The sequence below is a fragment of the Caloenas nicobarica genome, chromosome 2 (assembly GCF_036013445.1).
Source record: "Caloenas nicobarica isolate bCalNic1 chromosome 2, bCalNic1.hap1, whole genome shotgun sequence".
NCBI classification, from domain to species: domain Eukaryota; kingdom Metazoa; phylum Chordata; class Aves; order Columbiformes; family Columbidae; genus Caloenas; species Caloenas nicobarica.
This window is the reverse complement of record NC_088246.1, coordinates 76,961,046-76,976,405: the sequence shown is the minus strand read 5'-3', so window position 1 is coordinate 76,976,405 and position 15,360 is coordinate 76,961,046. Positions and strand designations below refer to the sequence as shown.

General features: G+C 39.6%; 1 protein-coding gene across 1 annotated transcript in view; it reads left to right on the top strand.

The window, feature by feature from the left end:
* The window catches only part of GMDS (GDP-mannose 4,6-dehydratase), a 422,070-nt gene that overhangs the window by 339,405 nt on the left and 67,305 nt on the right, over positions 1-15,360 (top strand). Inside the window, exons 8-9 of the mRNA XM_065629846.1 lie at positions 821-939; positions 10,450-10,546. Of these exons, the coding sequence (XP_065485918.1) occupies positions 821-939; positions 10,450-10,546 (216 nt within the window). The remainder of the gene's footprint in view (positions 1-820; positions 940-10,449; positions 10,547-15,360) is intronic.

The following is a 15,360-nucleotide window of genomic DNA, read 5'->3' as shown; positions in this document are numbered from 1 at the left end:
TCATCCATCATTACTTGTTTGTGGGAGGGGACTTTGTGAAAGACATTGCTGTGGGAAGCAAATCTGCTCCCGTGAAATGCAAATATGTTGACAATTCCATGAACTTTTACTTTAAAATCTACTGCATTTTTGCCACTGTGCAAACAATTCTCTGAAAGAGATGTTAATGATTGTCTCCGTTTTCTACCAGTGTTTTCTGTGTTCCTGTGTCAAAAGAAAAAGTTTCTGCTGCAGTGCTTTAATATGTAACATTCAGCACACATTCAGCAGGAAAACCAGATTAATTTGGTTAAATACACAGTTGGCTATTCTTAGTTACCTTTTTAATTACTTACTCTTAATTAAAATCTCAACGAAAACAAACATGGCAGAAGAAAGAGCTAAAAGGACGCATGTTTTCATGATTCAATCTGTTTGACATTGTTTTATAACAGACAGACAACAGCACTTTGGACTGAAATATTACAAAATTTTGTTCTTTTCCCCATATCTATGTCAATTCATGCAGTGCTTTAAACAAGTGAATCCATGCTCTTGAGCACTAAACCAAGTCTCAGTGTTCAAAAGTAAACATATTAAAGTCTCCCCTGCAGAAATCCCTGCTGTGAAACAAATTGAAAATCAAATACAGCATCTTTTTCTATAATAAGAAATAATTTAACTCTTTTCAGAGTTGCACTGAACTGGCTAACAGCCACCATGTTAGGAAAGTGCTAATTTCCCCAGCTTGAGGTATGTGTAGTTATCTCCAAATCAAAAATGCAGTAACATAATATCATGTACACGTGTACTGAATCTGACTTTGTTTGTCTTTCTGCAGGCCATGTGGCTGATGCTGCAAACAGATGAGCCCGAGGACTTTGTCATAGCCACTGGGGAGGTCCATAGTGTCCGTGAATTTGTGGAGAAGTCGTTTAAGCACATTGGGAAAACCATTGTGTAAGTACGAACATGAGATAGCAGCCGTGGGTTGAACATTTCTAGCCTGTTTCGTTTGCTGTGTTACAGAGCATCGTTTCTCTACATCCTTCTTTTCTCCTCCTCATTTTCTAATTTTGTAACGCACGATCTTCTGGGCATGAATGACTGCCACAACGGATAAGTCTAGTGTTGCCCTTTAAATCATTAAAAAAAAATGTAAGTGGGTACACCTTGATTTTATATTCCAAGTCTTCATTCTCTGTTCTCCCTTTCACTCCTCACCTTGGGGGACAGAAGCCACTCCAATGACGTTAGTACCAGGGTGCTGTTCATCACCTTGCTCAAAAAGGGGTTTTCTGCCCAACTCTCTATTTTGCGCCCCTGGATCCAGAATATCCCCACAGTCCTGCTCCCATCCTCCGTGATCTCAAGAGGCAACACCTGCCAACCCTGTTCTTTCTGTGCGACAGCCCATCAGCCACACTGCAAGGATTATGTAGCAACCCACTCTACATTCCTATCAGCTCTTCTCCTACCAAGCCATAAAAATGTTGAGCAGTGGGTGTAGAATCTTTACAATGCATATTCCACATAGTTTGATTGAAAATACAAAATTCCTTCTCAAGGCCATATAATAAAACCAGGATGGCTTGGTGAGCTCTTTCCGTAATTTATATTTTTATTGTTTATTATTTTTTCAATTTCCCTCCTTCTGTATCTTCTCTGGGCCCCATGCATCAACATACCGATCTCAGCTGGAAAAGGGAGAGGAAAGCCACAGGCTCTTCCATGACGCTAGCGCCAGGGCTGTTCCTCAGGCCATCAAAGTCACTTGTGCAGCTGGTGAACTTTTGACAGGGCCAATAAGTTTTACTTGGGAACAAAAACTTGACAAATTCAATAAATATGCAGAAGTGCACAGATATATACCATATTATTTGAACAGCCAGTGGGTGGCTGGGGAGGTAATAACATTTTCTCCTCAATGAGTTTTTAGTCTGGTTTCAATTTTTGGCATCAACTTCCAGAAAAAAATCTGATGGAGGAGAGAGAGACTCTGTAAATAGAATTTCTAAACCAAAACCTCAGTTTTGGGAATAAGTTTCTTTCCGTATTTTTAGCATCTCTTTATAGTGAGATGTCTCTGTATGATCACACATTGTCCCATATGCCTTAACAGTAGTGAGGTTTGATAGGGTAAAGGGGAAGTGGTAGGAGCTCTACTAATTGCTTTGCCTTTCTTTTTTTCACCCTCTTTTTCTATACTTTTATTTCTTGTCTTTATAAGCTAATTCTCCCTAATGAGTATTGATACAAATATGCTGTGGATTCAGTTGCTCTATTTAAGTAAGAATTCTTGTGATTTTGTGAACTGCTTTGTCCCTGTCTAGTGCTGTTTGCAAAAGCAAGAATGAATGTTTGGCGTTTAGTGAACATTTTCTTTTTTTTAATTTTTATAACCTAAAATCAGCAAATGAAACATATAGGTCAGTACCTAGCTGAATGTCTTTATTTACAGATTCTTTTGATGTCAATAGATTTATCCATTAGTTTAAAATTAAATTCCCTGCTTTGGTGTGGCCTAAGAAGTCTCAGCATTTGCCAAGACTGACAAACCAGCAGGTATTTTTCAGAAAACAAATTAAGCCTAAAAAAAAGAACAATTACACAAATAAAAGTCAAAGTACTTTTATGAACAGCTTCTGTTACAGAGAGAATATTAAAGGCTAACTTTAGATGTAGTTGGTCCTAACACAAAATTTTGTGTCCCATTTGTTTAATTTTTGCTCACGTATGGCTCCATGCGGTGGACTTCATATCATTCAAATTGGTGATTACTGCAGTCAGTGTTTGGAATGAATCAGTCACAAGTTTCTCTTTCAGGGAAACTCAACAGTATTACTCCAAGTGATGAGGTAGGACAGGTATTTTGTGTGTACAAAGGCATAGTTGTGGGGTTTTTTACTAATCAATAAAAATAATTCTCAAAAATTGTATAAGAGTCCACATGACATCTAGTGACATGGATTTTGAGGAATGTAAATTGCTTTACAAATGGAGCTTGGGCTGCTAATCCCCATGGCCCTTCTGAAATTTTTCTTCACAGTGAATAAGTTATTAACCCCTTAAGCCATTTACAGCTGATATATAAAGAGCTGTACATATGGGGAATGAAGGGACACTCTAGGTGTTAATGATAATTGTGCTTCTGATCATTTTGGTGGTGACGTAATTCTGATCTTTTTAGATAGAGTTTAGCCAAATAAATCAGCCATTCATTCCCCCTGCTCCCAGGGTGAGAGTAGTGTCACAACAGACCCACTACTCATCCCATAGCCGTCGTTCATCTTCCAAATTGCACTTGATGTAAAATGTTTTTCAGGATTTGTAAAGTTTTCTTAAGAACCTCCATAATTTTTCTAGGTGTCGGCCTAGCCCATGCTTTTGCGGCACACACGTTCTCTTCTTACTCTCACTGGCTTCTTGGCCAGGCTGTTGGTAACCTCTCACATTCTTTGAAACCCTCAAGGGCTTTCTACTCCCACCTCCTCCAGTTTGAATATTTCTTCTTTAGGGAGTAGCCTGGCAGCAAAATCCTCCCTTTTAATATTGTGGGACACCACTGGCGAGTCCCATTGATCTGTTCCTTTACAATTTATGAGGCACCTAAGAACCAACACACCAGAGTGCAATTGCTAAATGAGTTCCTGTGAGGACAGCTGCTTTCTTCCTATCTCCCTTCCTCAAAGTTCGGTTGAGTTGTTTGGGAGTTTTTTTGCAGGCTTGCAGGTTATGAAATTTTGCAATCTCAAAAACTTGTCTGGGAAAATTCCAGCAGCCCTTTCCACTGCTGTACAATGTCCAGCATTGCTGTACAATGCACCTTTCAAAATTGATGGAATGGAGTAAATGACCACGAAAGATGTCATGGCAAGAAGTTGGCACAACTCATAGTGCATCTGAGAACACAGGGCACATGAGTAAGGATTCTTAACCATCCCTACTTTGTGCTTTAGCAGGAAAAGTTGCAAATGTAACGAAATCTTAGCTGTCACATCTTGATATTGCAGTAGAGAATAAGAAGAAAAACAATACTGGCCACCCCATCAACCAACTAAAAAGAATTTTTTTTTTAGTTTTTTATCTTCCTAACAATTCACATTAACTTATACAGCTGAAAATCCAGGATAGCCTAAAAAGTCTTTCCAAAAAGATAACACAATCCTCTGTCATCTCCAGTCATTAGCACATGTTAGGACTGTGTCTTCTAGCCAAAATAAGAGAGAAACTTTATTATATGTTTGTGCTTAATGAAATGTACAGCTGCAATAAGAATGATTCTCTGAAATTGATTGTAAAGTGCACACAGGGGTTTTTCTGCCTTGTGTGGGTTTTTTCTTCTAACATTTCTTTTTAAGGGGAGAAATTTCAAATTATATTTATATAGTCCTCTGAATCATTCAAATTCAGTCCTTTGTACAAACAGGAAAGCCTCAGAGCTACAAATATTTTCCCCCTATAAGAATTACCCTTTTTTTCTTTTACTTTCCTTTCTACTTATTACTAATTAAGTAGTACTTGGGGGAAACACTTCCCTCCTATAAGTTGAACTACAGCAGGGTAAATGAAACAGGCAAATGCTTGTCTTGACTAATTTTCTGTCATTAATCTTATTAAATTAGAACAGGATTGCAAGATAGCCTGAAACCACGACAAGCACTGAGAGTTATTTGCAGAGTGCTACAAAGACTGCTGTCTGCAAATGTGGAAAGAAAAGGAAAATAAAGGAGAAGGAGAAGGAGGAGAAAGGGAAGGGAAGGGAAGGGAAGGGAAGGGAAGGGAAAGGAAGGGAAGGGAAGGGAAGGGAGGAGGAGAGAAGAGGAGGGGAGAGGAGAGGAGAGGAGAAACTTTTCAAGCAGTGGAAAAATTTATTGTGTTTTTTATTCATATAAAAATACATGCCCATTTGTTACAGAAATAGTATTCACTTCTTCCAGGATCAGAATTAGTTCAGTAAAAATGAATATTTTACTCTAGTCATTTGGCTCTACATACGAATTTTATATTAACTAATATTCCAGTTGGTCTTATAAAAGATCACCCTAAAAAGATGAAGTTTGCAGATAAGCTATAAGGTCTAATGAGGTGAAGTACTAGCAGAAGTGGAACAGTGGCCTCTTCAGTGACAGTGAAGGTTGAACTGAGATTGAACTGAGAGAGAAGGGGGTTTGTGGCTTCTTTTTTTTTTTATTTTACCTTATAATGAAAGGTTGGGTTACAGAAAACATGAAATTTGAAGGATTGCTGTAAGAATGGAAAGCCAACAATATGTTAGTAATAGTGTTGTGGGGACGTGGAAGAGGAGCCATCAAAAGTCATCATCAAAACAGCTGCTGTTTCCAGATCTGGTTTTTGCTCACCAAAAATTGCTGGCTGGCTGGTGCTGTTTGTTGTATTTAACGGCTCAGAAAATCAGAAGCTTTCAGATGAAGAGGAAGGGAATCAAATATCACATAGAAATTGGAGGCATTTTGAAGAATGATGGTTGAAAGGAACTCAGTCAGTTCAGTGAAGAATGCTGGCCTGGGTGAGCCCACACAAGCACGAGTCCTCACTTAGGACTGCAACAACTTCATCACCACTCTTACTGTAGAGTATGTGTTTTAGAGGGGCATTTAACCCACCTCAGATGGAGAATTAACTCTTCCAGCTGAGCAGGCTTTTGTTACTTTCTTATTGATATAAGGTTTTATCTGTAGGCAGACCTAATAACTGTTTTAGAACTCAAATTAAGGCTTGAAGACTGTAACAATTTAATTATCTAATTTCATACATCATAAAGAGGTATAAGAGTTTCTCCTGTATGAAGACTGGGTGAGAATTAAATGTGGTGTTTCATGGGAAATTCCTCAATTCCCCCCCCCTAAATGAAATGAAAAATGAAATTAAAATTGTTCTCACAAATGCAATTTGGAAAAATATCTTATTTCAGGTCATCTAGACTGCTTTGTTTCTCTTCTGTCCTCCTTTAAAAGAAATAATAACTTCAAAAGAATTTTTAAAGCCAGTCTGAAAGAAAAAGAAATAAAATAAAAAAATTATATTCTGAAAATGTCAAAACATCTTTCTTAGATATTATTAACATAGTCTTGTTTCAGGTTGACAGTAATGGAACTTACTTGAAACTAAAACTATGCTTTCCAGAATGTTTTGATTTTCACAGAAGCATTAATATTCTTTGAGAACACATTTTCTTCTCAACACCAACTTTCAGAATTTGAAGTAAAGGTATAGAGCTTCAAAAGATTTTAAATAAACTGAAAAAAAATAGGGAGCCTAGCATATGTTCATTTTTAAAGTCTCATAATGTGCAGCATCACAGTTTAGATTTTTGAAGCTTGAGCTTGACAATGCTCAGAATATAATAACAACACTAGCAATGTTCTAATTATGTTCCTTTACTGAACAAACCATGAAGAGCTGATTCATCAGAGCATTTGAAAAAATTTCTAAGTACATCCCTCTATGGTAGCATATTTGTTCTTTAGATTTAAGCCTGAGATCGTGGTTGAGCAATCCCTATATTCTTGATTGCTTTGATGCATCAGAGCTGCTGCCAAGGTTGGTGGTTGAGTTGGTGACAGAGGCACATATGAAGAGTTATATTTAAAGTTTCGCTACAAAAGATTACTTGCAAAAGACATTAATGATCTGTTATATGGTGTCAGTTTTACTGTTTATAAAGTGCTAGGGCAGAATGAAGTGCTTTGGCTTCAATATGTGTCTAGCCACAAGTCCCGTAAGTCTCCACAAATGGTATCTTGTATTAGCTGTGGAAGAAGAGCAAAATTTTCCTAAAATTTTATTTCCCATTAATTGTTCATTTTCAAATGTGAAAATATTTTCTATTGGCATATATTTGATTCAAAAGGTATATGTGATAAATTTTCCGTAAAGAGACTGAGCAGCTGTAGCTACTAGTGGTTTTTAATATTTTTTTAAATGCTATCTATTCTGTTTCTATGTAAAGATCAAGCAAGGAGATGAAATGCATATACTTGTTCAGTTTATCTGAAATTTTATGAAAGGTTTCTGTTTTAGTTGATTTCTTCACCACCTCAAAAATATATGTACTTTGCCTTGTTTGCTTCTCAGTTACAGCCATTTGGACCATTTGGTCCATTGCAGTGCTATTCCCACTCCTCCCCCTCGATTATCCTGGTTTTCCTGTGTCCTTCCCTGCCCACCTCACACCCCACCAGGTGGGGACCTTACAGCTTGAAGCTGCTTGCTGTCTTACTCAATACTTACAAGAAATGAAAAATAATTGGAATCTCCAGAATTGATGAGGAAAAGAAGCATTCATCACTGCTGATAATAAGTGTTATAACAGTTAGTGATCTGCAGATACGGAATTAGCCTTAAATTAACTGCAATCAAATCCTCCGTAAATCCAGAATGTAAAAGCCATTGAGGTGAAGAACCTTTTAAACAAGTAAATTTGCACATGCATTTGAGATGTGATTAATTTAGTTTTATGGAAATTTCTGTGGTCAATAATAGTAGTAATATCCAGCAGAGCTGACAATGACTGCTGTCCTAAGCAATGCCAAAGCCCCCATCTCCAACACTGAGGCACTTGACAGGGAAGCGTGGATGCAGAGGGCATCAAACTCCCTTCGCCAGTAGCAGACGTGTGGTCTCGCACATCCTTCTCTGGGCGCAGAGCATTCCGGCATATGGCTGATGCTGTCAGCCATGAGAGCAAACCCATCCTTTGCTTCAGTGAGAGGAGGAAGCTCCCCAGTGTGGGGCAAGCAATGGTCTCACTGTAGAGCAGGGGTGTCAAACTCCTTTTCACCGGGAGCCACATCAGCCTCGCGGTTGCCTTCAAAGGGCCGAATGTAATTTTAGGACTGCATAAATGTAGGAGTATGTACATTTATGCAGTCCTAAAATTACATTCGGCCCTTTGAAGGCAACCGCGAGGCTGATGTGGCTCCCGGTGAAAAGGAGTTTGACACCCTTGCTGTAGAGGCTCATTGCCTGCAGGCTCTAGGACCAGCATTTTATGAAAAGTCTACACTAGGTCAGCAGGTGCCTGCCTGGAAGTGCTGGGCTTTGGCACCAGCCGGGGGTCGGGGGGATCCATTGCCCATCCTTTGTACATGTAGTCCAACCCTGATTAGCCAAACTGGTTTTAGCCAGGGATCTTTTGTGTTTCTCCCAAATTACACAGGGCTGTTTTCTTCCCTACTTGGGCATCTTCCCTAAGGAGCAGAAACCTGGGCAGTCCTGCTGGCTGGAGCTATCTAAAATCACAGCAACCTGAGGCTTCCCTGCACCTCTTCCACCACACTCCTGTTTCAGGATAACCTGGTTTTACATTTGCCAGTTAACAATTCTGACTGCAATTTTACCACAAATTAAGGAGGGTTTTGGTGTTGTGTGTGTGTGGTGGTGTTTTTTTTTTCCTTGTAGTTAGAGGAAGAGGGGAGGAGGAGTTGGTTAGCAAAATAGATGTCTTGCTCCTGCTGTCAGGCTGGCCTCCGCGCAATCCGTTTTATCAGCAGTGTGATGTCCCCAGCTGTGAGCACTAGGTGCCAGGAGTAATTAAAAATGCAGCTATCAAATGCTACTTTGTTCACAATGAGAAGTACTCTTTTTTTCCTTGTGAACTTTTCACATTCCTGTGCTGAACAAAACGGGTGGAGATTTCTTAAGTGATTTCTATTGTTACACAACTTTGATAGCAATATTAAGTGAGTCTTTACTGGTTCGGCCAAGCCTTCTGGAGCCTGTTGGGTGTTAAATGGGGTTCTCTGCTCAGTGACCTCCAACAGCAACTGACGTCTCCTGATCTAAACGCTTCCTGTTGTTTTACTGGTGACGGTTAGTTTTCTATTAAGCTCATTTGAGTCCTGCACATTTTTACCCTCTGCCCTTTAAAGGGAGGGACTAATGTTAGTTTTGGCTTCTGAATCAAAACTTTGCAGTTCAGGCTTCAAACAGAGCAACTGTAAAAAAGAAAGAAAGAAAATTTAAATTATAAATCACCTTTAGCATCATGGCATGACTATTAACAGCTGACTTCACCGTGGCTATTATCTGTTGGAAATTATTTCAGTGTGAAGTGTTCCCGGTATCAAGCATCCTACAGGCTTTGCTAGTCATCCAAAAGTCATGAGTTGTTCTTGAAAAGTCGTGGGATTTAAAACCTAGTAATAATGCATATTTGGTATTTCCTTCTGCCTTTCGGTGTTTTAACCTTCATGAGTACACAGAGGTCACATTTTCAGACTTTCTTCCTTAGCCCTCAGGGCTAGAAACTCAAAAATGAAGGCTGAGATTGTCAAAGAATTAAATTCTTTGAGGGACTTCATTGGGGACAGGGGAGAGCAAGAAGAAATCATATCTGTGACAAAATCCCAAGAGATGGCAGTACAATTAGTAAGTGGGAGGCAAAGGGCGCTTCTTTTTCATTGCTGGTGACTAAGGCTAAATAGTCTAAACCCCAGTGCTGGTTTAAATTCTATAGATTTTATTCAAATACAAAAAAGTAAAGAATTTCATCACCACACTTTTATGCCAAGCGGGTTCAGAGCCCCATGGTATATACTTTGAGGCAGAAAGCAGGAAAGCAACAAGTTTCAATCGTAACTTTAGATTTTGTACATTCAATTGGATTAGGTTTGGTGCACCAATGTACGTTCCTACATATGTCACCCAAAACATTTGTTTTGAGAGGGAGCATCATCCTGAGGCTTCCAGGCTGCAGACTGGCCTCTCCAAAGGCAGAGTTCATCCCCCACCAAACCGTTCCTCTTCTGCTGCTCCCAAAATTTCAGACCAGGACAATTGCTAACAAAATTGTTCACGGCGCAACCAGATCATATAAGTTACAGCAAATTGCAAGCTGTTCAACACATATGAAACAAATTTGGACAAAGTAACTGGCTTTCAGCTCACAGGTAGTAAGTACTGTTTACAGTATATGCATGCGAAGTGCCATGTCGAGCTAGGACTGAAAACTCAAGAAATGGTTTTGTTTGGCTTTTCCTAGTTAAGTACAAATTAAATTATGCAGCTTAATGCTATTCAAACAGAGCTTCACATCCATAAAACTAACAGATTAAAGAGTTGCTAAAACTATTGGCCAAAATACAAGAATTAAAAATATTTTTTAAAAACAACTTTGAATCAATCCACAATTGAAAAGCCTCACTGTCATATTTATTTGCATTCTGAAATCAGGACATTTTCTTTTCCCCTAGCATTATGTGTTTAATTTGGAAGTCCTGTATTTTAGACCTTACACTGAATCAAAAACCAAAACAAAGAGACTTCAAAAGCCATTGTTGCTCTGTTCAAGTCTGAACTCTGCCTTTGTTCCTATAGCTAATGAGTTTATACTGTCCTGCAGGGAGAATTGACACCAGCCTCAAGTAAATGAAAGCAGGCCAAATGTTGGTAAGATCAGAGCACTAAAGTAATTATGGGTTGATTAAATGTTTATCTTCTTTACAGGTGGGAAGGGAAGAATGAAAATGAAGTAGGACGCTGCAAAGAGACTGGCAAGATTCATGTGACAGTCAATCACAAGTACTACAGGCCAACTGAAGTGGTAAGAAAATGCTCTCTTTTAGCTTTGCAAATGAATAATCCAATCACTCAGCCAATAAATTGCTGCATTTGGCCAGCAGTCTGTGAAAACGGCTTAATTGCGCTCCTGCTGGCAGCTTTTAGAGCTCAAATTAGCCTGTTTGTTGGCCCTTTCACAGCCAGCTACCTGGGAACAGGCAGCACTGCCCAGGAGGAGTGGGTTTGTTTTGTCACAGAGACACTTCTCTGCTTCAGCCACCCTCTCTGAATGGGAGAAGGGATGCTTCAGGGGGTGAGACATCACCTTATGGGAAACAAAACAAAGTGTAAACCAACTGGTCCCAAAGGGGTATGTGGTCACCTCTCCTCCAGCTGCAAGACGGGAGAGCAGAGGAAGGTGGGCACTAATAGGCTTGATTTCTAAAGTACCTCCTTCTGTGTCTCCATGACAATGTTTCAACTCTATCCAGTGAGTATCTCCTGTTCAGCTTAGATTTTTGCAACGGTGTGTACCACAAAATGCCAGTTTTAGGAGTGCATGTGTGCTTTGTTTTCTCAGGTGCTTTGCAGAGTCCCACTCAGTAAATGCTCAGTTGCAGAACAAATCTCTACTCTCAGGAATGCCTCAGTGAAGTCTACTGAGGGTGCTCAACTAGCACACACTGCTGGCAGGACCAAACCACTAACCCCTGTGCTCAAATACCCTGATGAGCATTCTAGGAAAGAAAAAGAAAAAAAAAGAAAAAAACGCAACACATTATTTTCAAGTCAGGCAGGATGGTGGCGATGCTCAGAGAAGGTACAGGACTGAGCCTGGTTTCTGGACACAGGGAACAATAGCCTAAATTGTGCGATGTGGGTGTGCCCAGGAGAGGATGTTTTCCTCTCCTGGGGAGGGTGATACCAGCCCTGCCAGCTGCTGATGCAGCACCGACTGTCAGTCTGTCTGTTCAGAAGCGCTGGCTTCAGCTGCTTGATTCAAGCAAGCTGTGACGAGAGCTCATTTGTCTTGACACGGATTGCAGAGTGGGAGTAGGGAGCTGCACATGTGGACGTGGACATAGCTTCTAAAGTGGAAATTCAGAGGCGAATGGAGACTTTCGTGTTATGCAAAAAAAGGGCTGGGCCTGTGTATCAGAATCAAATGCTAGGAAGTCATTAAGAGCTGTCTGTCATTCTGTGCTTTGGTAAGGTGTCAGGATGATAAGGACAACCCAGAGACAAAAGGACTTGCCAAACAGGAAAAGGACACTTGACCCAACAAGTCTGTGCTTTGTGAGACCCACTTTCCTTCTTTGTCATAGCTCTTAATAACAAGTACATATTCACTCCTCAAAATTCAAGGGTAGTACGTAGCTATTCTGAAGCCCTTGCTGTAGTTCCACCTTATTCATGTGCTCAGACTTTTTTCTGCTGAAAGAGCAGTGCCCATGGTCTCCTCTTTGTCCTTATTGGTCTCCTTTTGGGAACAAAATTTCTGGATTTTAAATTCAGCTTCCCATATGCGTCTCCATTTTCGGGCAGTGCATAAGCACAGGTCCCTCAGGAATGCTCATGCAATTGCTAGTGGGTCCATACATGTGCATAGAGATAGGTTCAAATACAGAGTAGAATGTTGCCTTGAAATAGTGCTGTGTATAAACTCTGTAGGCATCTGATGTTTTTCGGAAAACATCTGGTCTGTCGTGGGCCACCTTCCCTTGTGCTCCGTCTCTCTCTTCAACTGCTCCAATCTTGCCTTGCATTTAACACAGTCCCTACTTGGCTCCTGTGGAACCCAGGAAAGATGTGAAGCATCAGGCATGATGTAGGTAGAAGTACAAAATTAGTTTTGAAGTACCTTTGTTTTAAGGAATATGCAGATGAACAGTGAGTAAAATCCTCTATGAAGAGTTGTGGCACCCGCTTCCTGCAATCAAAGTTTCCTTTTTAGAGCATCTCAGAATGGGTACCCAGAATCACTTTCATTTTTTTAAATTCTGATTTTATTTCTGTTCCTTATCAAAGGCAGGCAGACTTTGGTTGGTTTCAGTCAGAGAATCACATGTGTGCAATTCCAAAATGTCAGACCAAAATCCAATCCATCACGAGAAAGCGAGGAAAAGCAACAAGAGAACTGAAATGGACTGACGACACGTGTCCCCTCCCGCCACCATCATTAAGAGTGCTGAAGGCAAGAAAGCCTCAGGTTGACATTTTGGAAGGAGGCTTAGCCAGATCAGTTAACAGGAATTCTGCTGTTGAATCCCATCTGACATAGAAAATCTGATGCTCAGATTCTCATGTCTTATTTGGAAACGTCTCTGTCTGTCTGTCTGTCTGTCTCTCTAAAATTCAACATGGTATTCGGGAAAGTGAAAATAAATATCATTTAATCTTGTGTACAGTCAGTTCTGACAGTGCCAACACATTCATTTGAAAACACATTTGTTTTCTTCAGTTAGTGATCCCTGGGGTCAAGGCCTCCCATTGAAAAGCTTAGCTGTACTGAAGAAGAAACCTTGAAATGTGAGACTGTCTTCTGGTGAAACTAAGTAGACCCTTTGAATGCCTTGACTCTAAATCTCTTCACTCTGCTTTTGACTGCTTTGGGGCCCCCTGATATTTACTGGCCTTGGGAATTGTTCCTGCTAATGTTTCTAATGCCTATTTCTCCCCTTCCCTCCTTGCATCTTGCCAGCTACAAACCTATTGGCATCATTTCTTTTGGCTTTTGTCGAATTCCTATCAGTATTTCTTCTGACCCTTTTAAAATTGTATTTGGAGGCTCTAACCTGCTGCAAGAATTGGGGAAAAATTATTACTTCTGCCTTTCTTAAAATCAGCAGTTTTCACGGGACCTTCAGGACAAGTTTGCTTTTTATACAGAAATTGATATGCTATGAAAGATGCTTTCACACATTTTGCAGACTTTTTTAGCATATGGCTGGTAAGGTCATACTTTATACTCACTACCCTAGGCACATGAAGATAAGTTACTGCTACAGTTTACTCTCCTGTAAAATGTAGATACTTCAGAAATGATCTCACTAGTCTTTTCTACTTTCGTTACAATCAGAATGTTCATACTGCAGGCAGGCAACTTAGTCTATACTTGGATTTAAATAATCTATTTGGTGTTCACAAAAATAATATTAAAATTAATTTTAAATTTGTTTTAAAAGTTAAAACTGAAATTCAGTGAGCCACCTCAGTCAGCTGGAAACAAGCTGTCCTGCAGCATGGGATGTCAGAAGCATCAGGTCTCTCAACTCCTGAAGCTGCATGATTTTTAGAGAATTAGGGCCCGTCTTCAATTTTCTTATCTTTCAGCAATATAATTACTATTAATTTGTATGCAGAAATTTCCCTCCAAGAATTGCACAATTGCTTCTAATCAAATTATGCCCATTAAGGCATTTGAGTAAAATTGCCTCTATTATTTTTGCATGGCAGATATTAAGCTAGCAGTTCTATAGGATCTTCCTTCATTTTATTCCCCTTTTCTGCAACAATGAACATTAACTCCAGGTCTCACTGGTCTGTCCTTTCATCACAGAACTTAAGACGTTTATATGTCTCAGGAGTTTGTGTTGCTTTTTAAAGGAAAAAAAAAACCCAACAGACAAAACAAACCCAACCAACCAAACAAAAAAATCTTTCAACCGTATGTAAATGATGTTTTTTCTCCGAATCTAGTGCTTTGCATGTGTTACACGGAATTCTTCCCCTTCCCTCTCACCTGTTTCTGCAGTTGTCCTACAGCTTGCCTAGGATAGGAATTGCATGTTGTATTCGTGCATCGCATCTGCTATGGGCTGGCATGGCTGTAACTCTGAGGATGTACATACATCAATGCAAATTTTCTTACTTTAAGCAAGCCCTGGAAACTCTGTCACAATGTGATGCTAATATTTAAGCAGTCATCTGGCCTCTTATTATTCTTCTTCAAAGAAAAAAGGGCATGCTAACTTGCCAACTCCTTTTGTTATATGCCTTAAGCAATTAAGGATTTTTTCTCCCAGTCCTTTCTAGCACTGATATAAATGAAACTCCATGTAATGCTTAGGAGAAAAAAATCATGGCAGTGTCAAAAGATACTTCATCGTCCTGGAATCTTTTCTTTAAAATTGCTCTTTTTAACTCCGAAGAAGTTCTGTATCCCTCCTTACTAGGTCGTTTACTTTCCAAAGGATTGTTTGTTGTATCTAAATATCTACAGATACATGTGTGTGTGTATATATATATATATATATAAAGAAGAAATTTCTGAAGTCTCCTATTTGTTGCTTACACTAAACTTTACATCTTTACTTCACTGCATTTGGCCTCAGTTGCCCTTTTTCCTACTTGGAATTAAGCAGGACGGCTTTAAGTTTCAGTCCCCTCAAATGTTTTTTAAAAATTCAGCTCTATGTTTCCCATGTTTCATAGGATTCCAGTAAAAATTCCTTGGGGCATATCACATTCTCCCAAAGTCAGCTCTCTTAAAGTCAAAAACATTTCTGAACTCCTCTAAGCGTTCCTGCCCTAAAGAGCATTTAGAGTCTAATGAAACCATGATCACAAAACTCTAAATGCCCCGTACTTCCACTTCAGTTTTCATACAAGCTTCATTTCCTACTCTTCAGTTCAGAGCCGCCTGTGACTGTGAACTGTTCAGATGTCTGCATGGGGAAACACATGCTTCCCTTCCTCAAGGATCTTTTTGCTCATCAGTGTCAATATGTGGCCTGTATGAAAATTAAATGGGAGCATTCAAGGAAGAATAATCTTCAGATGATTTTCCTGTCTATTTTCCTCACTAGCAGTCAGGTAAAGAAGTTGCAAGTTGTCATAATTCTGAGAGTCTTATCT